The 27380-nt window shown below is 32.2% G+C and overlaps 2 protein-coding genes across 3 annotated transcripts; both read right to left on the reverse strand.

Annotated features, from left to right (window-relative positions):
• Positions 1-4399: 4399 nt before the first annotated feature.
• Positions 4400-8642, reverse strand: LOC106772565 (homeobox protein knotted-1-like 10). Its single transcript, XM_022785079.1, has 6 exons — positions 8222-8642; positions 7926-8182; positions 7639-7749; positions 7398-7545; positions 5042-5292; positions 4400-4842 (listed from the first exon to the last, which is right to left on the reverse strand). The coding sequence occupies exons 2-6, from the start codon at positions 8163-8165 to the stop codon at positions 4678-4680; spliced, it is 915 nt and encodes a 304-aa protein (XP_022640800.1). The 5' UTR covers positions 8166-8182; positions 8222-8642; the 3' UTR covers positions 4400-4677.
• Positions 8643-18169: 9527 nt separating this feature from the next.
• On the reverse strand, positions 18170-26992 carry LOC106772182. Of its 2 annotated transcripts, none has more exons than XM_022785080.1 (20): positions 26739-26992; positions 26139-26276; positions 25432-25506; positions 25207-25322; positions 24927-25041; positions 24225-24353; positions 24023-24070; positions 23453-23658; positions 23141-23337; positions 22646-22929; positions 22395-22541; positions 21743-22156; positions 21496-21645; positions 20955-21039; positions 20727-20851; positions 20391-20573; positions 20166-20300; positions 19728-19865; positions 19150-19356; positions 18170-18763 (listed from the first exon to the last, which is right to left on the reverse strand). In XM_022785080.1, the coding sequence occupies exons 2-20, from the start codon at positions 26271-26273 to the stop codon at positions 18665-18667; spliced, it is 2988 nt and encodes a 995-aa protein (XP_022640801.1). In that variant the 5' UTR covers positions 26274-26276; positions 26739-26992; the 3' UTR covers positions 18170-18664. The 2 variants fall into 2 exon arrangements, with proteins under 2 accessions (XP_022640801.1, XP_014513885.1); XM_014658399.2 differs by having other exon boundaries at positions 20382-20573; positions 26739-26989.
• Between the last annotated feature and the right edge of the window lie 388 nt (positions 26993-27380).

Below are 27380 nucleotides of genomic sequence, written 5' to 3' on the forward strand. Positions count from 1 at the left end.
TCCACAGAGAATTCTCTATACACGCCTAACTTGAGCGTCGGAGTGCCTTTTCAGGTACCTCCCCCCCTCGGTCAAGATTACAAGATCACCGGACGGCTGAAGTCAACAGGAAGACGTACGGTCAGAAATCAGAAGAAGCGGGTAGAAACACAGAAGACGACGTCATCGAGGTTAGTACTTCGGTCCCAGTAAATTTACACCGTAACAGATTGTTTTGCCTTTTCCTTCATTTTTCACCGATTGAGATCATTTTCTATCTATTTACATCGATTAAATCTTCGTTTCAACCTTTTCCACCGATTAAATACCTTCTTACCTCAAACCTTAGAATTTCCTCAAAACAAACCTTCATTGTTGCATTTATGTAGGTTGTTGATGTTGGAGAAACGTTGTCGTTGTTCATAGAACTTCAAACCTTAAGTGACAGGACACTGATGAAGTTGGTGTTTGATCATGTTGTTCATAGTATAAGGCGCATGAACCAAAATCACAAGAACGAAGCCAAGAACCGTGCGCTTCAAAATGAAGCCAAAAACCTGGGATACCTGCCAAAGGTTTTCCAATACTTAAGTCAGCAAATTGTCCGTACGGGATTTAGAACAAGGGTGTTAAATGCATACTAAATGCGATCACCTACCTCTTACTTTTGACTTATATTTATAGTTTTTGAGATGGATCTGGGATTAGTCACATCTTAATATCAACCCAATCTCAGCCCATTACCACTAATTATTATTTACCTTAATCCTTGTGGATAAAACTTTTCTATCGAGTATGGTCGGACGTCCTTGGTTCTGATTGTTCGGTCGTACCTGTTAGTCCAGCCACATCCATCCACTGCTTACCCATTGCTTACCCGTTTCCCCTTCTGTAGAACCGTCCAACTCCTTCAGTGTGGGTTATTATGTAGGGTTGTACGGTCTTACCGTACAATATGTGATTGTTTCATGAACCAAAGCCATATAAGGATTTTAGAAAAATTGTTTTCATTTCAATAATTCTACACTGTATTAAATAATCTGAACATTAAACACAAAGATTTAGTAAGACGATATACATTGTTAAACCAGAAACAAGTAACATAAAAATTTAGTTTTCACCGTTAGTATTGATTTTGAAAATATCACTAAAAATAGGTAAAAATTAGTTTTTAAGTAAGTTTTTTTTTTTTTTGTGTTAACTTCTATTAGTATGTATTTATTTGTGAATGTGTACATTACACATATTTGTCAAACGATTTTCTTTTGACAAGATTTAGTGGAAAGAAAACTTGAAATAAAAATAACGTTTGTTGTAAATCTCAGATGAAGATGTATTAAATTGTAAAGTTGTTGGAAATTGTCTTTTTCTTTTAATGTATCGAAGGAGTGTGTTAGTACAAAATTTCATCCTTTACTATTTCTTTTTATTCTTTTGAGTATTTCGTCTCCCTTTTTTTACATTTCATACATTTATTTCACTTTTCTGTACTTTACAAAATATTCTAAAAATTTGTATCGTGTTTTCTAATAGTAGTAGTAATGGGATACTTTTCAATGGCAAACTAAACAAAAGTAAGGAAAAAACTAGTGAAAGACAAACCTCCAATGGGATGCTAGTAAGTCAAATCTCCAATGGCAAACCTGTGAAAACAAAACGAGGGAGACATGTTGGGTCTATAATAGGAGGAGGTTACCTATATAAAGGATTGACACCACTCTCTACCCAAAACCTTTTATCTTTGAGTGTTCCTCCCTGCACCTCACCTCCTTCTTCCTACACCTCCAATTTTACCATTTTACCCTTCATGTCAAAACCTATTTAATGATAACTGAAATCTCTTTCTTTCTTTAGCATGTCAAATTGAAGGAGCACATCAGTTGAGCCAAAAATTGATTCTGCAACTGCAAGTGCCAACCTTCTTTTCCCAATGGCGTCATTGCCTTTCAAAAGTAACCAAGTAATATTGTTATTTTGCTTTGCTGATTTGGAATGGATCAAGGCTTCTGCTATTGAAGGAACAGTCTCAGACTGTCAGGCCACATTCTCCTACAATAGTTTACAAATATGAGTTTTTTGCAATGTTTTATCATCAGTCACAAATTACTTCATGGTTACTTGGCTTTTGTTTTACTTTGCGGCAAAGTGTAGGGACACCGATCCTCATAGTAGGAGGTTTGGACAAAGGGAGTTAGAGGGCTTGGTTGAAGGTCTCAAATGATATTTGAGGGTGGTTGAACCTGGATGGATGAATGTGATTTTTTCTTTCTTTTTTCTTATTGTGATGCACAAGTAGCAGCAACAATGTTTCAAAGGTTCTTTATGTCTTCCACATTTGCCATCGCTGTTGTCGCCATTCTCTAGTTTTGTCACCAGCAATGTGTCAAATGTGTACTTCATCAAAAGGTTGATTACTTCTCATGTATATTCTGAATGAGGGTAGTTCTTATGTATATTATTCATGGAATTGTTGAATTAGTTCATTCAAATATGTGCTGGTGATGATAGTCACAAATTACAAGGTTTGGGTAATGAAGAATGGTAATCGAGGAACAAGATTGGAGGTGGAGCAATGTATTCATTCGCAAAAAAAAATCTTTACCGCATCTCTGAAGTGTGGCTTCCTCAGCCGCATCTGCCAAGTGCGATCTGCTCATGCACCTCCACTTCCTCTGTCGCGTCTCCTAAGTGCGGCTTCCCTTAGCCGCATCTCCCAAGTGCGGCATCCCTCAGCCACATCTCCCAAGTGCGGCAAAGCCGCACCTCCCAAGTGTTAACTGCACCTCCCAGGTGCGGTTCTGAACCCAGATCAACTCCCTGTCTCAGATGCAAATAACAACTACCCTAATGCAGCTTCAAGAATAACAACATTTAACACAACAAAAAATTTACAAAACCAACCTGGACGCCTGCCGAAGAGAACCCCTGCTTGCGGTAAAATTAGGCAAAGGAGAAGAAAGAAGAAGGGGGTGTAGGATTTTTAAGATGTATGGGAGGTGCAGGGATAACTGTTCTTTATCTTTATATAAAGCATGTTGGGTCTATCAAAGGGGGAAGATTACCTGTGGGTTACACAAACACCAATAACATATGAACCCAACTATATAAAGAATTGATACTATTATCTACCAAAAACCTTAAGACAATGGGTTAAGGAGTCTTTCATCTTTATATAGTATTCTACTTTCTCAATTCTATTCAATGTGGGACTCAGACTCACACTTGAATTCTCAACAAGATAACCGTGTTATGTACACACGAGTAAAAAATATTGAAATTAACACATGTTGAGGATGTATGCACTATGATTCACTACAAAATCATAACTTATATTTTAGGTGTCTAAATATAGGCTATGGTTGAATCATATATATATAATACTTATGAACTTTGAGTCTAAACTACGATTTTATCCAAATCATAAAGTATATGTTGTTAATAATTTTAAAAATATCATCTTGTTTTTATAGGTTATGTTTTTTTTTTAATTGTAACTTATACAAATTAATTAAATGAAATATTTGTACTAAGTATTTTTAGTAATAAAGAATTGATGCGAAGTTTTAAAAAAAAGATATATATTTGTGTACTGTTAATATAGGTCTATGGTATTCATTACTGGACAAATCTTATACCAATAATCAGTAACAAAGGCATGTTTGCTGTCAAATTATTCAACTATTTGTTTTAGCTTGGTGAAATATTACAATGGCTAGGTCTTTTAAACCTTTAAAAAACAATATCGTGTGAAAAAAGTAACTCACATCTTCGAATTCCATTTAAAGTGAAAGCTATTTTTTATTTTATTACAATTTCAAAAAGTTATTTTGTTGGAATGATAATTATCGTTTTTATGCCTTTAAAAATAAATTCTCAAAATATGCAGTTGTCAAAAATTAAATAAAATAATAAATATACAAGTGATATCTGATTTTTTTTTTTCATCAAACAAAGTTGTCTGACATGATCCTTAACAACAAATTAATAACATCAAAAAAATTGACCACTCAAATTTTAGAAAATTGAAGTGACGCAACATTCGACATATATAATAAATGAGTCGAAGTCCTAAACATTATCATTACCTGCCAACACAAAATTACACTGAAAAGAATGTTTCTGAAATGTTCTTTTTAAGTTACAATATCACAAGATTAAAATATATGTTAATTATTAGATTAGAAATCGGTGTGGACATAGATATTTCTAGATATTGGACGCACAATTTCAAAACAACCTTTTATTTGAAGAAAGATCGTAATACCTGGAGTTTGAAATTGATCTTAATGGAATAACAGTATTTCAAAGAAAATATATACTGGAGAGTTCAAGTTTGAGCCATTAAAACGATTAACACATTGCATTTGTATCGTCACCTGCAACATCAATTGCCAACAGCTACACAAAGTTGAACAAAACATGCAAGACATAAATGTATAACATATATATTGTAATAAAATAATGATTCAGTAACGTTTGATCGATTATCGTTGTTGCCTATTACTGTTGTTACACTCTTGCACATATACATTGCAGCATTCAAAAGCAGATTCAAAAAATTTAACATTTCTAGAGGAATACAACGCATGAGTACGAGGTAGAAGTAACAAAAATCAACAGCGTATGCACACATCACTCGAGTACGAGGTAGAAGTAGCAAAACTCAACTTGGTGGTTCATTTCCAGTGCAGAAATAAACTACATAGGTCCTCTACCTATGGCGCTGCCACTCACACCATCCATAATCGCAAATCGCATGTCTTCAGATGGTTTCCAATGCCGTTTCCTTTGGTTGATGAACCAATTGTTTATCTGCTTTTGATCAAGTCCTGTCATTTCTGATAGTTGCACTTTCTCCTCCTCCTAACAAACAATGTTTCAACCCATTCATATCAAAATTTCCCAATGTTCAGACAAGCTTCTATCAAATCCTCACCATTTTGTGCTTATTTTTTGCAACCAACATTTTCAAGTCTCAACACAAGTTACAAGACAGTAATATCTGTTCTTATGTCAATGAAATACACAACAGAAAGACAGTGATGATATTAATGTGAATTACCGTAGGATAAGGCCACCTATAGTGAGTGCTCCACCAGTCCAAGAGAATCCTCCTTGCCTCCTTTGGAAGTTTACCCTTTTTCCTTTTCTTCAAAAATTCCTTTCTTAAGCTGCTAAGATAACCACCATACTTACGAAGGAGCATTTCTTTAAGCTCTTGATCACCGGGACGAGACCCAGAAGATTCGACACCTTCCACTGCTTCCATCTTCTCCCAACTCAATTCATCTTCTGATGTCCCAGCCGCCTCGTCTGGAAAAAAAATGCAGAAACATACAAAACAGATATTACATGTTATTAAGAACTACTTTTACCACTTTTTTGAAGACGGAAAATTCCTAGTTTTTTTTTCGTAATGGTCAACTAGCCATGGACAGAGAAGGAGGGCGGTTAAACTAGGAAGGTGCAGTACAGAGGAAGATGAATGAGGGTGAAAAGCCAAAGCATGAATTAAACTTGAGGATGTTGTAAAAATTTGGCTACAATTATTAGTGTCAGTACAGGAAAATATACACCACCCCAATTATTACGAGCCAATGTCATGGCCTTTCTCATCATTTTTGTTGCTGTTTTTTCATCTCTTCATGGATTTGCATTAAAATGGTCCCCCACTTCAATATGTTTAATTCGAGACTGACTACACTCATTTATAGAAAGATCCACAACACGACCCTTTCGCTTTCGCGTACGAAAAGAAAAACGCATACGGTCACTTTCATAAATACATACTACACTTCCTCTATATACAAACAAAATCAAAAACCTCAACTAAGATTTTCGGGTAACTATCCCATAATATTGCACCGTGCAAAAACTTAACAGTCGAAACCTTTCCATTTTCGTAACTTGGATATGTAAGGACTCCAGAAGCCATAATATCGCAAATTCAGTATTGGAAATGAAAAGATTCTTGCAACTTTGACATGCACAGAAAACTAAACATAATAATGTTATGTAATCCTACAAATATTCATAGTGTTCTTTGTTCTAAAATCCTACAAATATTCATAGTGTGCTTTGTTCTAAACAGGAAAAGTAAATACATCTAATGCTCCAAACTTCAAAAACATTTAACACTTTCTTTATCTACAAAGTTGGAAGATTAATATTTAGTGCAGGAATTTAGAATTATTCATTGAACTCTTATCATCTCAATTCGTATGATATTGCATAACTAAATTATTTAATTGTAGGATGTAACAAAAAGATGAGCAGTAATTGTTAACTAGGAAAATAATATACTTAGACAAGTTCCTGATATACTATAAAAAAATAGACAGTGACGGTTAATTATACGACCTAATTTATACATGTGGAAATCTGATTGATCAACAGCTCCAATGCAATCTCCAAGCACAAATAATACATACATACATACATAAATATATATATTTTCAAATACTAGGTACACCATCCATGTATTACGTCAAGATGTAAAGCATTGAAACAACTAATGAGTATGGGCTAGAGACATTGACTACCACAAGACTTAGGTGAATCCATGCTAGGCTATTAAAAAATGCTAGAGGGAGAATGACATTAGAAAAATGGAATAATGTTAAAAGCTAAGAAGACATCAATGTACCCCACCATTTTTTTCTTTCCTGATAAAGGTTTAGGTGAATTTGTTCCCAAGATTCACTAAGACCAAAACATGTATCAACACTCAAAGAGTGTTTACAGATATCCCATCAAAAGTTTTTCTCATCCACATAAGGATTTTAAAAAACAACCTTCAAGGACATGTCATTGATCCTCACCAGCCGAATCATTGTTGTCAATTTTTCTTCCCAGTAATTCTTTATAGTGTCTATACAATCATATTCTATCCTATTGTTACGACATTTTTGTTCTAACTGTCTGTTTCTTTCACAGGATATCACTGGTCTATTTATCACTTTTCTCTATATCATTTTATCTTTTCTTCCATTATCTCTTACCTCCACTCCAAAATTAGGGTGAATGTTAGTTATGTCCTTTTTTCAGTGTGCAGTTCCATGTTGGAGTGAGAACATATTTACTTGGTCATTTACACACTCCACACAGGACCAACTTAAAAAACGTCGCAAATGAACTACTTTTGGAGGAAGGATCCAATTTTATTTAACTGGAGTGAGAGGGTTGTGACGTGGGCATCATAGTAAATAATTTAAATTTAAATTCATTAAACAAGACAAAATCCCACTCCATCAACGTACAAAAGAGGGTAACTTGTTGGTCTTCACCTAAAAACAAAACATGAATACAATATAATAATGATTATAAATGAAAAAAATGTCCATAACCGTGTTCTTTTCACACAACACCATTTATACACGATGTGTCGATTGAACATGCGAAATCAAATGTTTGTTTACCTGAGGGGTTGTTATCCAGTGGCAATGCAAGTGTTCCCTTACAAAGATTGCTGAGTTGTGATTCGATACTACACAAAAACAAGGTCGCTTCGTCGAATGGCTTGGACAACTCCTGCTTGTATCTATGAAGAACTTCGCAGTATGATTCCTAACATGCGTTGCAGCAACAATTAAAGTCTTCATCCCAGCACAACGTGTCCCTCCCGAAAGAAATTACTTTAAGATAGAAAAAGAAGAATACCATGAACTCGTCAAGCTCGGGATCATCTCCTATCTCACGAAGAGCATGCGTCGGGTGGCTTTCACGGGCTATTTCTTCAAGAAGTGAAGCAAGTTCTGGCGGTGCTCCAACCTTCCAACAGTTAAAAATCACAACTTCCATTTATTCTTAATATTCACAGCAGAATTTCTGTAACTTTGGCTGTTAATATCAGGCATACAGATAGAGAGAGAATAGAGCACAAAGAGAAGAACCAGAATTAATTGAAAAAAGGAAAGAAAAGATAATTGATATGGCAGTGGCATAACCTTTCGGCATTCTATGTAAGCAGATACTAGATTTGGATAAAGAGGGTGAGTGGCGATCTGGGTCTTGATGAACCGTTCCGACATATCGGAAGTTTCTGGCTCTTCTAGCTGAAGGAAGTTATTGGCCACAAGTCCTAGATTCAATTCAGATGCGGCGGCGGCGGAAACGCTGACGTTGACTCCTCTAACAACATCCTCGGCACAAGATAGGAGGGAGTTGAGCTTGTAAAAGTTTTCCATCGATATCCTCCTAACTACTCTCCACTGAAAACCACTCTTCTCAGTCACCAACTATATATATATATAAGAAGAGAATTTGCGCAGAAGCAAAGTTTAAAAAGTAGAGGACATGTGAGATCTAGCAGGCAGTGGAAATGATGCAATAGTTTGTTGAAAGTGAGAATATAGGTGGAAGTATGAAGAAGCAGAAAGGGGAAGTTGTTTCTTTTTTGTGTTGTTTGAGGTTGTTTTTGTGTGTTGTTGATGGAGTGATGCGGTGAGAGAGAAGGGTAAGGGTAAGTGGAGTTGATGAAAAGGAATGATGGTGAAGAAGGGGAAGAAAGTGGAGCTATTACGGCACCTGGAAAGGGACGAGACCTTGTTTTTCTTTTCCAATAAAAACCTGGGGAAAAGGAAGAAAGGAGAAGAGAGAGAAGTGAAACAGTAGAATGGATTTGACAAGGTTAAGGTGTGTCTCTGCAAAGACATAGGCATGTAGGTGATGTATAGGCCGTATTTGTAGACGTCAGTCACTGATTTTCACCCTGACGTGACATATCGCCACGTGACTAAATTTGATTGGTGACTCTAATGTGTGGGGCCACCTACCTGCATGCAAGTTTGAATGTAGCTATTATCATCATCTGCTTCTGCTAATGATTCCAACCTCACACACACGCTTTCTTCTTCTTCTTATTGTTACGGCTTATCAGTAACAGTAACTATTCTCAGTTCCACTTCTACTCCTTTTATCAAGAGTACTCCCTAACAATCACTTTCTTCACACACAACAACAAAAATCGGTAATCTCTCTCTTTATATATATATATATAGTTTAGTTCCCGTTTTTAAAAATGTCAACCTACAGTCCCTATAATATGAAAAATGTATCAAATCAGTTCTCATGACAACACTTAATGAACAATAAATCACAAGTTTTCATACCTAGGTATCCAATATTTTGTGATTTATTAACGGAAGGTGTTATGAACAGCAGATCACTTAATGAAAAACTTGTGATTTGTCAACGAATAGGACTGTTTTGATATATTTTTCATATCATAGGAACTAAAAATTGACATTTTTAAAATCAAGAACTAAACTGAACATCAGAACTTAACTTACGGACAAAAAAAGATTTAAACCTCTATATATATATATATATATATATATATATAAACTTCTTTTAACTTTTACTAAATTATAAAAAATAATAAATGTAATATTCAAATGTATGTCTACTGAGAAACAATTTTTGTAGGGTACATAGTTAGTAAAACTTGTTTTTTCATTGGTTTTTCCAAATAATTTAACAATAATACCGCATTTTTTATGTTCATTATTTAACTATTAATGTAAATAAACAGTTGTAAACTATATTAAAGTCTATTAATATATCTTTCACTTTTATTGAGTACGAGAGAATAAATTCTATATTTATGAATTTGATATTTTGATGAATTTTCAAATATAAATCTCCTTCACTTTCATAATTAGATATTTTTTTTTATGAGTAAAATACTAACAAAGTCAATATAATATTTTCACCGAACTATCATTCAAAACATTCTCAATATCACATCAAATATCAAATTTTAAAAATACTTATTTTTGCAACTCTGACTTCCATGTTGATGAGCAGGAAAAACTAAATTTTATTTATTTATTTATTTAAATCATTCAAAATTAAGAAAGATATCCAAAATTTTAAATTAAAGTACACATGACTTTAATGTATTTATTTAGATCAAGTGTCGTTAATCCGACTGGTTAACAAAACGAGATTCTTAATTTTTATGAAATAATTCAAGACTGAAAATAATGATTTATTTGGACAAGAATATTGTCACTTGAGGAATAATTATCTTTCTTAAGTAAAATTTTGACAAATACTAGGTTAAGTTGCAATTGTATTATAGTTTGAACGAGAATTTGCTCTCTTAAACGAAAATTTGTCAAAAATTGGATTAACTTGCAAAGATATTATTTCTTGAGTGAGAATTTAACAATCATATATCAATATATATATATATATTTAAGAATGCAATTATAATTTATTACTTTTTATAGATAAAATTGGAAATTATCTCGCTTAAAGTAATTTAATTACTCTAAAAGAATTCTAAACTTTTCATTATTTTTAAAAAAATTATCCCAACACTATATGTTATCATAAAACATTTTTATTTTTTATAAAAAATTATACTTTGATAATTTTCCATGAAAGAACAATATTAATTATGAATGACTTTTCTTTGTTTGAAATTATATGTTATTATGATAATAAAAAATAAAATTGCTATTATAGTTATAAAATTAAATTTAAATAATTTTTATTATTGTAAATATTTTATATTTATTTTGTATGTAATTTTTTAATTAAAAGAATTGTTAAGTTTAAAAATATGACTAAATAGTAAAAAATAGTTAAACTGATAAAATAATTATTGTAATTTATAAAACTATTATTTAAAGAATAAAATTGAAAATAAATATGGATAAAAAAATTGAATCCTCTTTATATAGGTATATATATTTTAATTTTAAAAAATTATTCAAAAGATAAAATTTAAAAAAAAAATTCGGACAAATTTTCTTATAGTAAGTTAATATATAAGACGAGAGGAAGTTTTTAGTTGTAGATAAAAGAATGAAAATAAGAAAGAAATGAAATAAAAAGTTTCATACTTTCAATTATTATCACTCCAATATCTATCACCGTGTTTACAGTGAATGTAACTAAATAATACCAATATTACAAATTTGTATTTATAGAATTTAATATGAATTTTAAATTAATACTGATTTAATTACAACTAGTTAGTAATAATCTAATTTAGACTTAATATAATATTTTTAACATTAATTTCAGTTTAGTCCAAATACTTTATTACTCATCCGATTCTTTTAAGATTATAGATTAAGAGAATCAATCGATTCTTAGACTAAACGAACGACCATGATATATAATTATATTTTTTTATCAATAAAAAATATCATTGGAATTTTTTACCACTAGAAAAACACTGAAAGTAATGCATACACTCAATGGTGGTAAATTGAGAGTTTGACTCTTTTTTTTTTTTCATTTTGAGATTTTCTTACAAAGTAATAAACATAACAAAATATATATAATTCGATATTTTAATGATTCTTTGTACCAATTTATTTTAGGATAATGATACATAGACAACATTTGAACATCAATCATATGTGTCATTGTGTGATTGGTCCAAATGACACAATGACACCACTATGAATCAATCACACAATGACGTGTATGATGATGTTCAAATGTTATCAAAAAATGTTGTCTAAGTATCTTTATCCTTTATTTTAGATGATGACATTTACTAAAGAAATTAAAGTTTGGCCTAAATCGTCTAATTAATGGTCCTTCTCCTTTTCTACATTTATTTCAAATGCACGTGTATTTGTTCTAACTTTGCCCTTACCTAATTACGTTTAAGTTCATTAATTAAAAGTTGAAACGATATCGAAACCATAAATTAAATATTTTTCGTGTAAATCAATACACTTTTTTTTCTCTTCTTCTCAGGAAACCAATTCTATCACCCACCATAGACACTGATTCCAATTTTATCTAATAACCTTTGGACATTTCTAAAAGTAACTCATTTCTCTCTATTTTTTTTTTTTAAGAACATTAAGTTTTAGTGTTTTGAAGATTTCGTCTTACATCGAACTTGTTAAACGTTGATTTGAGATAAAATAAATTTATAAAAAATTTAAATATATAAATAAGATTAAACATTATTTTATAAACTAATTTTCTAAAATTAATTTTGATTTAAAATCTATTTTTAATATAATATTAAAATCATCTTAAACTTATTCTAATAATATTATTTGTTAGATGTATATAAAGAATCTTATAAACTGATAAAATATAAGATTAAGATATATTTATAGTTTAGTCTTTAATAATTCCTTATATTATAACGTGAATCCAACTCGATAATTAATCAGAAAAAACTTTGATATATATTATATGGTTATATTAAAAAGAAAAATATTTAGTGTTTTGGATACGGGTTCACATTCTTACTCAATTATTTGAGGATTCTTCTCATCCAAGTTATGTTATTCATTTCCTGTTTTTTTATCTTTTACATGTGAAAGGGTATATGTAAAAGCTAGTCTAACTTTCAAACAAGTGATTTTGCATAATAATATTATAATAAAGATAAATAATCAGTTAATTGTCAATCATTCAATCCTTAAGACCTTGCTCACTTGACTAAATTTGAGAGAGAGTAATTGAGTGAATTTGAGAATATTTGAAGATAAATTTTTTTTTGTTTATTTGAGTGAATTTGGAGGTAAACGAGAGTAGATTTGGAAGTAAAGTTTATGAGAGTTAGTGTAGGATTTAATTTATGTAACAGATTAAAAAAAATTACTTCCAAATTCACTACCTCCAAATTCACTTAAATAAAATAAAAAAAATTATTTTCAAATTCTCTCGTATCGACCCAATTACTCTATCTCAAGTCCATAAATGAACAAGACCTAAGTATTCTGATGACTACAACATACATTTATATTTGTTGTTATAAGAATATGTTCCTCCACCTTTGGAGTTAAAAGATTGAGAGTGAAATAATATATTTTAGAATCATAATATATTAACAATTTTTTGACAATAAAACACATGTTACTATTTTATGAATTTATTTTAAAAAAATATTTAATCTGTTAAAAAAAATTCCTATATATATATTTGAAGTTGGTTATAATTGGTGAGATGTTGAAAAGGGCTAAAAGGTAATGAGGGGAAATGTTTAGGTGAAAAGGGTGAAGTTTTGATTTTAGCATAATGAGATGAAACATTGAGAGGTTTTTAAGATAGGTGGATGTGTTGAGAAAGAGCAGAAGAGGCATTATGATTACTGAGATTTTTTGGTACAAGAAAGATTCTGAAAAAGAGCTTAATAAAATTAAAGTTAAGAAGACATGGAGTTCCCCACATTTTGGAATACAGAGCATACACTGATGTCTCTATTAAGACTTCTCTCCATTTTCCACCGCAGCTTCTCCTTTCTCAACCCATTTCGTACTCCACTGGGCCCAACTACTTCTCAAAAATTCATTTTTATTTTCAATTTTTTTAAAATTTCTCTATTTCAATTAAATCATTCTCATGTCAAATCAAATTTAAAATTATCAATTATTTTTATCTTCAAACTATCTCTTTCGCTACTTATTAAATTATAAAATTATTGAAAAATGACTTTTATAAGATACTTTTTTATGGGAGAAAAAGTGATATCTCTCTAATGCAAAAATCATAACAGAATTTATAAATTTAACATCTCATTTATATTTTGAAGTTTTAGAAGGTTAAAAAGTGAACTTATAAAACTTCTTGTTTGAAATAAAAATTGCAAGAGACACTGTAAAGTTTATGTAAAATAAAATAAAACGACTTTTGGGTTGAATTATTAAAATGAATTAAAATTTGTAACGAGACTTATCTTATGTTCGAGTTGAATTGACTAGTTAATCTATCTATAAATTTAAATATTAAATTATATTAGTAAAATTAAAATTGTAATTGTTCTCACATTTCTAAATGTAATGTAATTCAATTGTATTGTAATTTTGTAATTTTAGATTATATTTAGAGTTTAATATTATTTTGGATTGTATTTAGATTAAATTTTATTTAAATTTTAATTAGAAAAAAAAATTGTAATTTTTTGGAAATAAGACAAAAAATTATACTTAAATGAGTTAATTTGTTTAGCTTTAGTTCGGATTAGACTTAAATTTTTTTTGCTTAATATCTCTTTTCGTCTTTATTTTTCTCAATTTTGTTTAAAATGATTATTGGGTATTCACGTAATTTTTATTTAATTTAGTTATTTTTATTGATGATATCTAAATCCTTAGCAACATAGTGTCCACGTATGTCATCGATGAGACCTATTCCTTTTTTTTTTTTGACGTGGCTGCTACATTATTCCATCCTCTTCTCAACACATAGAAACTTTAAACAACTACCATGACCTCCACCACTATTGGTCGCACCACCATGATCACCTGTCGATACGAACAATCACCCATTCACTATAATAACCATCACAAATCTCCATCTTCTTCAGGCTTTTAGCCATCATATTGTTCACAACGCCACATCAACATAATCAATTGAATCATATTCCTCAACGAGAACCCCAAATTGTGAGTCACCACGACAGTCATCAATGCGCACTATGAATCTGGAAGAATGAAAGAATGAAAGTCCTAAATCGCTCCATCACGAGAATGGGGAACAAACCACCACAATAATGAGTAACGAACCAACAAACCCTAAATCGCACAATAAAGGTCATAAATCACGCCACCCAAATCAAAACAAGGACTTGAAAATTGCAAGCACAAACACGACACCACAGATCTCCAAGAATGAAAGCCATAAATCGCGCAACGAAAACCCTAAATCATGCCATTATGAGAATGAGAATGAACAATTGCGAGAATGAGGAATGAACCAACAAACCCTAAAGTGCACAATAAATTTGGTCCTCTTGACTGGTGCTGCATTGCATTCATAATAATAATATTGGAATCTAATACAATCTTACACCTTATTCACTAATAGTTTATGTGGATGAGTTATTAACTACTTAAATGCCAAAAAACAATCGAATTAAATAAACATTACAAAAATTGAGACTACTTTAAATATTTTAAAAACTTAAAAGACTACTTTAAACAAAACTCACAAAAATAAACTAAAAAAAATATATTAAGCCTTACTTGATAATAAATAAGTCAAGTTAAATGACTTGATTAAGTGATTTACCTAACTTATGATGTAAAGCGAAATCAAATGTAATTACATGTTTTCCAACTCTATATTTGTGGATGAGTTAAAAGAGGATTAATTGCACCTACATTATTTTTTAAAATTAGAATTGCATGAGGATCCAAAGAAACAAAGTCGAATAATTTGAATTAGATTAACATGGTTTAGTTGGTTCTCTGTGGAAGCTCACTTATTATTTTTGGTTTTATATATATATATATATATATATATATATATATATATATATATATATATATATATATATATATATATAACTTTTGATGAGTTTAATTACTATAAAATAATTTTAGAAAAGAATGTATAAGAGAAGTGTTTGCTGTCATTTGTTTTTGTCTAAATTTGTGGTCATTCCAATCCTAACTTTATTATGAGAAGAGTGACGAAAAGTTCAAAAGGTGAAGCTCATCCATAGGTAAAGTCGATGAGAATATCTTACAAGGATTGATATTTGGCTATATTACAATATTCTTAGTTTTAGACATTCAAATAATACAGACAAAAATTCTATTAATACTGTTCACTTTTCTTTCCAAAACAATATAATTCTTGTAATTCTTTAAGTTGTTTCACTTCTATTTAAAGCTTTTTACAAAGGTATGAACCCTTAACAAAAGAGAGAATCATGCACCTAACATTAAACGTGCTTTGATTTTCAGGCAAAACCAGTAGCTTCACGTTGGATGTCCAAACTAAAATATGTGACTCATTAACAAAATTATTAACAAAAATAAATACTTAAAAATATTTTTTATCATAACCAAATAATTATATTTTATCTCTAAATTAATTATAAACTCTTATTTTTAAATCGGTTTAATTTAAGTCTAAAAATATCAAGTTCGTTCTTCAATTTTTTTTTAGTCTTAATCTGAACATGATTTGAAAAATTAATAAAATTATATTTTTTTATTATATTTTTCTTTTCATTAAAATTGAAACTGTTCCTAAAAATGATTCGTTTTGTTGGTGCAATTAACAAAATCTTAGTATCAATATTGTTGAAAAATCTTTGATCTATTGCAAGAAATTTAAGGAAAAAGATTAAATTGTATTAATTTTTCACAAATCAATACGAAATTATATAAATTTTCACAAATTAGGACTAATTGGAACTAAAGAAACTAGAAGACCAATTTAATATTTTTGAACAAAAATAGGAATAAAATGAGTAATTAAATCTTTTAAATTTTATGAATTTAATATAAAATGTTAACGTGAAATTGAATATGTCCTGCAAAAACTCTTATCAATAGTTCTTCTTAGGTAGTTCAACTTTCAAGTGAGATGTCCTAGATCCAAGCCATTTTAAGAAAAAAATGAAGTGTGAATACAAAGGACACTTTGATACCATGTCAATTAAGTCAGTTAAATATGTAACATGATAATAAATGTTATAATAATAGAAAGTAATTAATTTACCACGATTACAATGTTATTTATATTGTGTTTATGAACTTTATTTGGATACACATTACAAGAAAATTCTTGAATAATAACTAATTTTAATGACAAAATTTACAATGACATATTTATAAACTAAAAATTATTGATAATAAAATTGTTTCAAAAAATTATAATTGGTATCTAAACTGGTAACTAAAATAGTTTTTATTATGAATTGATCTCTAAATTAATCATTAATATTAACTATCAAGGTTTTAACTAGTAAAGAAATTAATTTTTAAATTATTTTCTAATTATAAAATTGGTGTATAAACATAATTTTTGTGACTAAAACTGATTATTACCTTGATTAACTCTGCCTAATTTGCTAAGATGGTTTAATTATTACCTTAAATTAATCATAATTTATCAATGTTATTATATTCTTACCAACATAATGGGAATGGAAGAAAGAGGAGTGAGAAAGACAAGTTTTGAATGATTTGTTTTTGGTTGGCATCCCTCGTTAATGATGTCTACTCGGTAGGTCCCTTCCACCATACACTTCTTTTCCTTTCTATTTTTTTCTGTTCTTGCTTTACCCTTTTCTCTTTCTTTTCTTCTCCCATTTTCCCTCCTTCTTTTGCCATTTCCATTCAATAATTCCACCAATCCAATCACTAATTAACTAAATTATTTTATTTCCATCTTCAGAAATATATACACTTTTATTCCATAAAACATTAATATATGTATGGGCAAAGATAACTAAATAAGACAAAATCAATTAAATTTATTATAATATAAGGGTTCTTTAAACTCTATTTTGATTCAGATTTAAGTTTATTATGTGATTTACTATAGAGACTTTCTCAATTTCCATGTTCCCATGTGATATAAAAATATTTTAATTGGATTAACTTTAAATTTTATCATCTTAATATGATAGAATGACCACTAAAACTATTCTAATTAAGATTTATTCCTATTATGTCACTCTATGTTTAATCTCTTAAATTCCAGCATAATAGGAATAACTGCAGTTCTCCATAGTTCAAAAGGCAGGAAGCAAGTTGCAGCAAACATGGCTAAATTAATTGAGACAACATCTAAGGTTTTAATGCTCTCAATATAACACCACAACATATAGGGTGAGTTAGGTTAAAAGGATGTTTGAAGATAGAAGAAGAAATAATTGATATTATTGTTTTCTATCTAAAAGAGACAAATAATAGAAATATTTCATTAACAGAGATGGGACTTTCATATTTCTTTATTATTCTTTATCTTTTCTCTTCAATCAAATTATTCTTTTCACTATTTCTATATTATCGATTGTCCCTTTCTATTTTTAAATCAATTTTTTTTATCGATTTAAATAATAACGTATTTTGGTGCATGGGCACTTTGTTAGATTTTATTACCTTTTCTTAAACACTGTTTTTTTCTATTTTTATTCTACTAAACTATCTATCAAGTTTCATACTCTATATATATATATATATATATATATCCAATTTTAATATATCCACAATTTCTTCTCCCACCTGTTTATTCCAAAATTCATTTTTATACATTCTGAAAAAATTCATTTTAAAATGTATAGCAAATTAGACAAGAGAGGAAAAGATTCCACAACTGCAAAGAATTCCATAGAAACTGTTAGGTCAATCCTTTCAAATTGCACAATATAATCTTCCAAAAACTTTAATCACCCCCAAACATATATTTTAAAAAACATCTAAATTACCACAATAAAAGACTATGAGCAGAAGTATAATGAAAATTGTTTAAAATTATTGTTTTTACTGTATAAAAATCAGAAAGAAAAAAAGAAGTGAACTTTAAGTTGCAGACTGCACATGATCCTGATCTTCTTTATGCATGCATTGTGACAGATTTTGACTTGGTGAACACGTGCAACCAATAATACCCCTCCAAGAACAGGCAGTGCCCACGAGAGTGTTGCAGTGCATTAATCACTGGATTTACAAAAAATAGCGAATTGCAGTGCATTTGACTCCAAAACAGTACGCAGGACAAGCATGTTGGCCCCAGAAAAACAGTAACAGACTCCATATCATAAAGGCCTTAGCTTGGAAGAGTACAGTAGATAGAGAAATTGTCGTTCTACAATTATATTTATCACTGAAGTCAAAGTACTGGGATTTACCTACTAGTCCTTTACAAGGACTGATACAGACCCTAGAAACTGATGACTGCAAGAACATTTAACATTAGAACTATACATAACAGAAGATGTAAGCATGGAACACCTAATCTAACACCCAGCAGCCTTGAGGAAATTGTCAAAGGGACTAGCAGGAGGTAGCCTCATGGGGTCCCTTGCCAGTTGGCCATGCTCACCACCGTTTCCTACCTATAAAAATAGTAATAAGTTAACAAAGTCAGCACTGCATTTAAAGAGTTGGATTCTTTTAGAACAGAACTCAGTAATCTTTAATAGCACAATATATATTTGGTACATTTAAGTTTTTTCAAATTTCAATTTCAATCTCTCTAATATTTTTTGTTCCTTCTGCATAACTTTTAATCCTTGAAGTAGTGTAGACAAAGCTTTGTCAAAATGATGAAAGGGATTTTAGAATTAGAGGCTAAAAATAGACACCTTTTAGAGGAACTGATAAAAGATCAAACCTTCAAACTTTTAAAGAAACCAAAAACATTGTTTACCCTTTTCTAAACTAAGTGGAATCTTGGCAAATAATGATTGCACCATCCAGTGTTATCAGAATCTGAACAAACCTTTTCAAGGGCTGAGTTTCTAACATCAGCGATTGCCAGAAACGATTTATCAGCTGCTTGGATGTAATGATTCTCAAAGGCCAGCCAATTTGAAAGCTTCTTCCTTGCACATGTCCCAAGTGATTCACACTGGCTAGCTATGGCGTTGTATGGTAGGGGCGAAGTAGAGACAGCTGTTCCTGCCACTTGACCAGCTACCTCTAAAGCCTACAAACAGTGGATAGGTTGTTGAGCTTGTAGGAACAGTTATAAAGACGAACAATGAAATGTATGCATTTCAATTCCAATTCCATTTCCATTTGCATGCATTGACTGAATAAATAGGAATGAAAGATGGGAAATCATTTCACTTAAACTCGCCCCACTCCACTCTTTGGTTCATATGGGAAAGTATAAGAGAAGAAGGTAAAAAGAAAGAGAAATGGCTTCTTATTACCATAAATATGCATATAAACAGTAGCACCAATGATACCTTTTTCTTTTCAATTCAAAATGCTAGCCTCTCTCTCTCCCCGTTCATCCAGAATTGAAAAGAATACACAAAAATGGCTTGTACACATGCAAGACAAAGAACGTACCGATTCCATAAGTTGTCCAATGCTGATAACATGAGGTGCGGAAGGGGATAAAGGCATCTTTGGAATAAATCGAGAAAGGTCAGAGACAGACGCTTCACTGATTGTGTCATCTTCACCAGCTGAATTTAAGGGAAAATCCTGCATACAATCAAACATTAAAATATTGGTATTAAACTTCCATTTCATGTTTACAAATAAAAAGTCATTCTCTTTTTATAGCCAGGAAGCTTTCAGTCTGCAGTGGTCAGGGCTAAACAATCAAACCCATGATATCAAGCCATGGCCAATGACATTTGTGAGCAACAAAATATAAATGTCCTGGAACACATTTTGAACTGTTTCCATACGCGTGCGCATATAAACACCCTAGAACAGAAAGGACAACATCTTCGTGCATGGAATAGATATATTGAGACATCAATCACAGAAATAACATACCCCATCAAATGACAATGACTCCTGGGAATGAAAAATTATTTGATTTTGATCAAGCATTGACTGTGGACCATACACGAATTCTTCATCAGGCTTGAATGTCTCTGACAACAGCATAGCCAGTTCATCTGCATCCAGCTTAAGAAACAGAACAGCACCAGAAAGTGAGAGAATGTTGGGTTTATGAGCAAAATATGATCACTGAATATAATGTAATACCTCACTAACGTTAGATAAATTATGAACCAAAGCATCCTTTATGATCTGGTGACATTCACGTATTTTGTTCTGTAACTCTGATAATATTGAACAGGCTAACTGATTATCAGCAGCAGTACCGTATTCTCTCACATCCACATTGATCTTAGCATATACTTGACAATCATCACCGATGCTCAAGAAAGGATCAACCTGGTTATAAAAAAGCAGGTAGTTGTCAAGAATCAAGATGTATACTTTAGACTATGCATAAAAATCATGGCTTTCTATACCATCAAAATCAGTGGAGTTCCTCTAACAAACATTAAAGAGTAGTGCAGCATCAGAACCACATTAGTTACTCACATTAGACATCGGCAATGATGCAAAAACTTCATCCACATTATGAATCTGAAATATTTTACAGGCAAATACCAACATGCCAGCAGACAACACAAATACAGATCTCTGACAAGCTGGGGGCATTATTCCTGCAAGAACAAGTACAACAATTTCACATCTTTCTCTTTTCCTTAAAATTTACGAGTCCTTTGAAATTATAAATAGTCCACATAAGGAAAATGCATATCATACCATTATTTTGGTCCAGCAACATAGTCCAGAGAGACAGAGGAAGCTGGAAAAATCGAATCACTAGGTTATCTCTGTCTTTCAGGTTCTGCAACATCGAATTTAGAAAATTACAACCAGTATAATATTTATGGAAGTATGTTACAGAAAGTGCAGTGAAGATTGTGATAATATTCGGTTTACTTCGTAAATGAGAATTCAATATTTGCCAAGTGTAAAAGCATAGATATATTAACCTATACAGCAGGGCAGTCAGCAAGTATTAACATAAGAAAAATGGAACGAGACCAAATTTGAAGAGAAAATAATTTAAGATGACAAGTTCAACAAATTTCTGTTGTTTTGATAGCCTGCTGACATTATACTTTTACCAGAGTCAAAGTCACAGATACTTCGGTAAATTAATGTCACTTACTCCTATTATCCTATATTGAAGATTGACTTTTATTATCTATCCAGAAGCAGAAATTCAACATAGATGAAACTACTGGGATACAAAAAATGGCAAAGACACAAAGTGATAAAAACACATATAAAGTTCTACCTTTATGCGTAGAATTATTAGTGTCAATATGAATGAGTGAGCTATAGCTTCAATGTTTGAAGGTAAATTATCAGGAAGATTGGCTTGAACCCAAAAGGCAGAAAGCAGTTGCGCCATTTGATCTTCAGTTAGTTTCATAACATACGGTTCCTGAGAGCCCATTCAATACCAAAACTTAGTAGAAAACAACATTTTACCCAGAATACCACAATTAAAACCTATTGACTGAAACCAATTAATTATTTACCGTGTCAGTCAAACTAGGTGATCCTGTAGCCCTGTCAATGATAGAACTGAGTTTGTAAAAGTTAGGGGAATTCTTTAAGCCACATCCCTGCTTCCAGTCTTCTGCTACAATATCCCTTTCTTGGAAACCATCATGAACAGTATTCCCATGATTTCCTGCCTTGATGCTCTCTCTATTTCTGCGGAGTTTTTCAAGTAAAGCAGTAATCGAAGCAGATGCAGACACAGAAGCAGTATGAGAATGCCTTTTGTTGTGTTGATCTAGGTATCTCGACCGTAGAGAGGAAATTTCATGCGTATGGAAGGAACTTGGAAAAAGAAGAATGCAAAATATAAGGTGTGCTCCGACACGAGCCTCCACATCTGAATGCAACATCACTTTTAGGAGTTGCACAAAAAGAGCTTCGGGAAATCCCTAGAAGGAAGCACCAAAATTTGATCAAACAGATATATTCAGTATTCCAAAAAAGGTTCAGCTATTCGAACTTCAAAGTTATAATCAAGACAACGCCACTCCTCTCCCTCCCTAACATGTAAAACTTCAGTAGTATATATAATCATATTTTGTAAACTATGATACTAGATATTCTAGCTTCAATTCACAGTCGACATAATTTGCTATAAACACTCTCTGATTAACAAGCTCCTGTCACCTGCTGTGATTGTAAACGAGTTAATGCTAAGGTGACTGCACGAGCAAGGATGATCAAAGATCCAATGGTTGCTCTACCAACAACACCAGATGGTATATTTTCTAGGGTAATCGCCATGAGGTCAAAAAGTGGCTGGGCATCAGTGACCTAACAATGAAAGAAAAAAGGTAGTTTAGTAGCTTTTGAAATGCAATGACCAAATAATTAATAATGTTTTTTTGGAGGGAGTAGAAGGGCATTTATGAGCCTACCCCGTTGGCAATTTCTAGTAAGCAGTCTTCAATGGAATTTTGAAGTGAGATATTTAAGTTCAACTCTTGCTCCCCAACAAATTCAGTGGAAGCTTGAAGGCTTTTCCTAAGATGTCTGCAAAGATCACCAACAAAACCTATCTCTGCCAAGCCCCTCCCAGATCTAATTTGCATGGCTAAAGATGTGGCAACCTGAACAACGCAAGTCTTAAGTTGAGGATCATTCACGACATTTTTGTGGTCCAAATGATGTATCACAGAAGCCAAAATTAAGCGTTGATTCCCTGTTGAAAAAAAGTGAGAAGAAAAACATCATTATGGAAAAAGAATAGAAGATTTCTATAAAGGACCCTGATATAGTACTGCATATGGTTCGTGGCAGTTTCAAAATAAAGTCCAAATGCTTTTAAAGGTAAAACATGAAATTTGACAACATATCCACTGGTTGATCTATTTCTGAAAAGTGGTTGTCAAAAGTGATGAGAGGAATAGTACCTGAGTTCTCCATGAAGTAGGCCATCCTGGATAAAATTATCATTGCTAACCCTCTCTCAGGAGCCCAATGTTGTCGAAAGTCAAAGTAGACAAGCATTGGATCCAGCACACGACGCACAGTTGTGCTTTCCTTGGCTAATTCAACCATTCTTTGAATACATATCTGAGCCCATATTTCTGGTTTTTCAATTTCTTCTCTATAATAAAAAGATAAATTAAAAAGGGAACCAGAGAGTGATTAAAAGCAGTGTAACAGAGTACAACATATATAAATGACCTACACTTTTTCATAAACTGTTGAATAACATATACCTAGTTAAAAGGGCAGGATCCTTTATTTCAGGTCGTGGCTGTATGATCAAGCAACTAGAGCGATTGTCATTAGTGCCAATAACTGAACCACCTCGACCTTCACAACGGACAACCTCATCCACCCAATTATGATGTGCCTCTGCCCTGACATCAGCATCTTCATTTTGTCTACTCCACTCACAGTTATCTAGAGTGGCATGAACAATCTGCATTTTCAACAAATTAGTAACAATATACAACCGTAGAGGCAGACAAACTCACTACACAAAATTCAGATGCGCATATTGATCAAAGAAAATACAATGTAATTGTAGCTACATGTCTGTCAGCTTTAATTCCTACTACCCCATTAGTGAAAACATCAAGCTTTCATGACAAATGGCTATTACTTTTTATACATGAAATTGAAAGCGTCACAAAACCTTTGACGGGTATAAGTCCCAGATATCTTCTCCACCCAGAAAATTATTTATCATATTTTCACCTCGTTATTAATTTGAAATGTTCCATTTCCAACAATTAAAAGGCTAAAATGATTTCAATGGGGAGCATCTTTAAATTTGTAAGTACCTCATCAAAATCTTCAAAAATGTGTGAAAATTCAGCCATAAACCAAACCTGCCAAGAGGAAAGAAGATCAGATAAATGATGAATAGACCGCAACCGCGAATTTTTATGGGAAAATAAATATTGGAACGCAATTAGAAGCCGATGAACTTAAAAATGTAAAACATCATGAGCACAAAGCAAATCAAAATGAGGCACAAATTACCATTGCTGAAAGGCACTGCAAGCTTGATGCCCTCAAGCAACGCTTTTCACTTGCTTCACCTTGTTCCCTTGATAGCATGCATACTTTCCGCACCAACTTTTCTATGTTATGAGTATATGTACCATCCACCTGTTTTCTCATTGTGTCAAAAGCATGAATATGCATCATAAATTAACATCAGCTCGGCTTGTTTATAGTTCGGAAGAAAGCAGACGGAAAACCAATCAATTAGTCTTTATGAGAAAAACCAAATGTAATACCCATGGAAGGACTATAGTCATCATTAAAAACAGACAAATCCTAACTCACTAGCAAAAGCTAGTTCAAGTGCCTCAACCATGGGACATGTTAATACGCCCCGTCACACTAAATAAGTTTTAATACCATAATAGAGACGGAGGTTAGGCTTAACTCACTCCCAAAAGTTATCTCAAGGAAGGAGGATTGACCAAGTCATATTGGGAGTATTCCAACCGTATCTCAAAACCAGTATGAGACATCTTATAAACTGTCAACTCACTTCCAAAAATCGCTAGAACATACACTAATATTTAGTTGTATATAAAGAAATTCTGTCTACCTTTTTCTGTTTACAAGTACACAAATTCAAGCAAACATTGATCTAACGCAATTACAATATGCACAAACAACAAATGCAAGCAGACAATGTGTATCTTAGAGATTTTGGATTGTATAATTCACCTGACAGTAGATGAACCTTGATAAGCACTGGCAACCAAGTGTCTGGATGGTCTCATCCTTAGAATAGCTCAAGAGCTCCGAAATTACATTCAGTACATCGACAGCAAAATATGCTCTGGAATATGCAAGAGGAAGATATATATATTTCAAAGATGAATCACAAAAACACTAACCAGCAGAGATCAATATCCTTATTATAATGCATTAATGGAAAGAATCCATAACATATCAATTGTTTGATAATGAGGAAACATACGCTAATCAATCATGAGAAACTTACATCTGAACCTTACAAATGGAAAGCAACTTGTTGAATGATTCCATTATAATATTGACCATTTTGATGTGCTCAGATTTAAGTTCCCTGGTGCACCGTTCTTCGAGATATTTTGCTATCTAGCAGAAAAGGCAGAAATAGTGAACTTCAACAATTTATCCTTCCTGATTTCCTATTTGTTTATAGAAGTACACACAAATACACATGCGAAATAGAATAATGAAATACCTTTGGAATCCGGAAAGGGTTTCTTGCAGCATATTCACATAATTTGATGATTTTCCTGTCACTTGGAGGTTCATCCTGACAAAAGTTGTTGAAACATGAATACAGTGACTGGATTTCTACTTCATGTACAAATGAATGTAAAGTCAAAAGACATTGACATGTAATGAACTATATTGATTCATCAACAAGCATGCTGAGTTCTTGATAATTATAACAAATTCTTTGCATCGAGAACAAGGGATAACTGAAAACAACAAGGCTTCCTTAGGAACTTTTAGTGCTATTATCCAATCAGAATTGGAGTTTCAACTCAGTAATTTAAGTTGAACTTAAATGAAAACCTTTATTAAGCAGATGACCTAGGTGAAAGTACAATTCTAACAAGAAAACAACATTAACAGAGCCTGAGAAACTGTATATAAGTTTTTTCCAAACAATAACCCATAGTAATGCACAGAAGTAACAATATGGTTCAATTTTTATGCTTCAGGTAAGGGAAACAATAGCGTTCTCATTCCAATGGAGATATAATGAATATGCAAATGCTAGATTCCACAAAAGTTTGTTTTGTAAGTGGTCATAATGGGAAAAAACAAAAATGAGCCATTGGCTAAAGCAGCTGCAATGGTGGAGAACAAAAGAGTTTAATGAGGTTACTGGTTCCAATTTTTTGGAGGAAAAAGTGTGTGATAGGATAAGAAACTAACAGGGGACTTAGGGAATATATCAGCAAGCAGTTTTCTGTATCTTTTGACCGGCTGGCGTGATCTTGACCTCAAAGCAGGACAGCAAACACACATGTTCCCACATGCTGGAAAGATCTTCCTAGAGATGACACCCATTGCCTGCAATTCCAAACACGAGACCAAAATGTAGCCAAATTTAGAGCAAACCAAGCTAGAATACCCGACAAAAAAAAATCCAAAATCAACCAGCAAAAACCAAAAGCCCTAACAAGTCAACCCAAAAAAAGAAAGTCAAACAAAAACAAAGAAAACTGCAACAGAGCCAGGATCCAAAATACACACTCAGTAACACCCAGAAGCCAAAATGGAAGAAGCACACTGAAACCAAAACGATTTACACAATAAACAGCAACAAACATGCCCAGTTTTTCAAAAAGCACAAACAAGAGAAAACCAACCCACGAAGAAAAGAATAAACAGAGCAGAAACGAACCGCATAAAAAACTTGCTAGTATTAGCAGGAAAAAACCAGAATAAGAACCACCAAGTTCTAGAAAACTCCAGAGAAGACAGCAATCGACAATGAAAAGTTAGAGAGAAGAGAGAGAACAAAAGCAGTACCTCACTCAAGATCTGGGAGCGGAAGGTGAACCCCGACGCTACAGTGAGGACAATGGAGAGAAGAAGAGTGAAGTGCAACGAAGAGAGAAGAAAGATGGCGCGTTGGCGTAAGACAAATTAAGGTGTGACTATGTCGTGTCTGTGTGCTGGATTGGATGCGGAAGATCACGTGATTGTGTCAGGTGCAACACAAATTCAATTTCCTTTTTCTTTTTCTTTTGCTGTAAAAGCTATGTACCTATGTCCCTGCGCTTTCAAACACTGTCAGAACTTCCAAAACACACCCCACAACAACAACTCATTTTTTTATCCTTCTTCCACATAATTTCAAACACTCTCTTGCACGCTTCTAAAAAAAAACCTGTTTTCTTACAGTTTCAAACTGTTCTGTCACAATTTTTTCCCTGGTCAACTTTATTTTGAACTCTCCAGGAATTTTAGCGGTAAGTGGACAACACGCGCAACTTATTCAAATCAAATAATATTTTTTAAGTATTTCTATTTATCAAACACTTAATTTGTTGTCTGTCAAAACATTTATTAAGGTATTGAAATTTATAAAAATTTAGCATGTTGCTTTTAATGATTCGTTAGAGATCAAAAGATGTTGTGCCACATGATTTGAAATGTTGGAACATAGCG

The sequence above is a fragment of the Vigna radiata genome, chromosome 8, assembly GCF_000741045.1.
Source record: "Vigna radiata var. radiata cultivar VC1973A chromosome 8, Vradiata_ver6, whole genome shotgun sequence".
Classification (NCBI taxonomy): domain Eukaryota; kingdom Viridiplantae; phylum Streptophyta; class Magnoliopsida; order Fabales; family Fabaceae; genus Vigna; species Vigna radiata.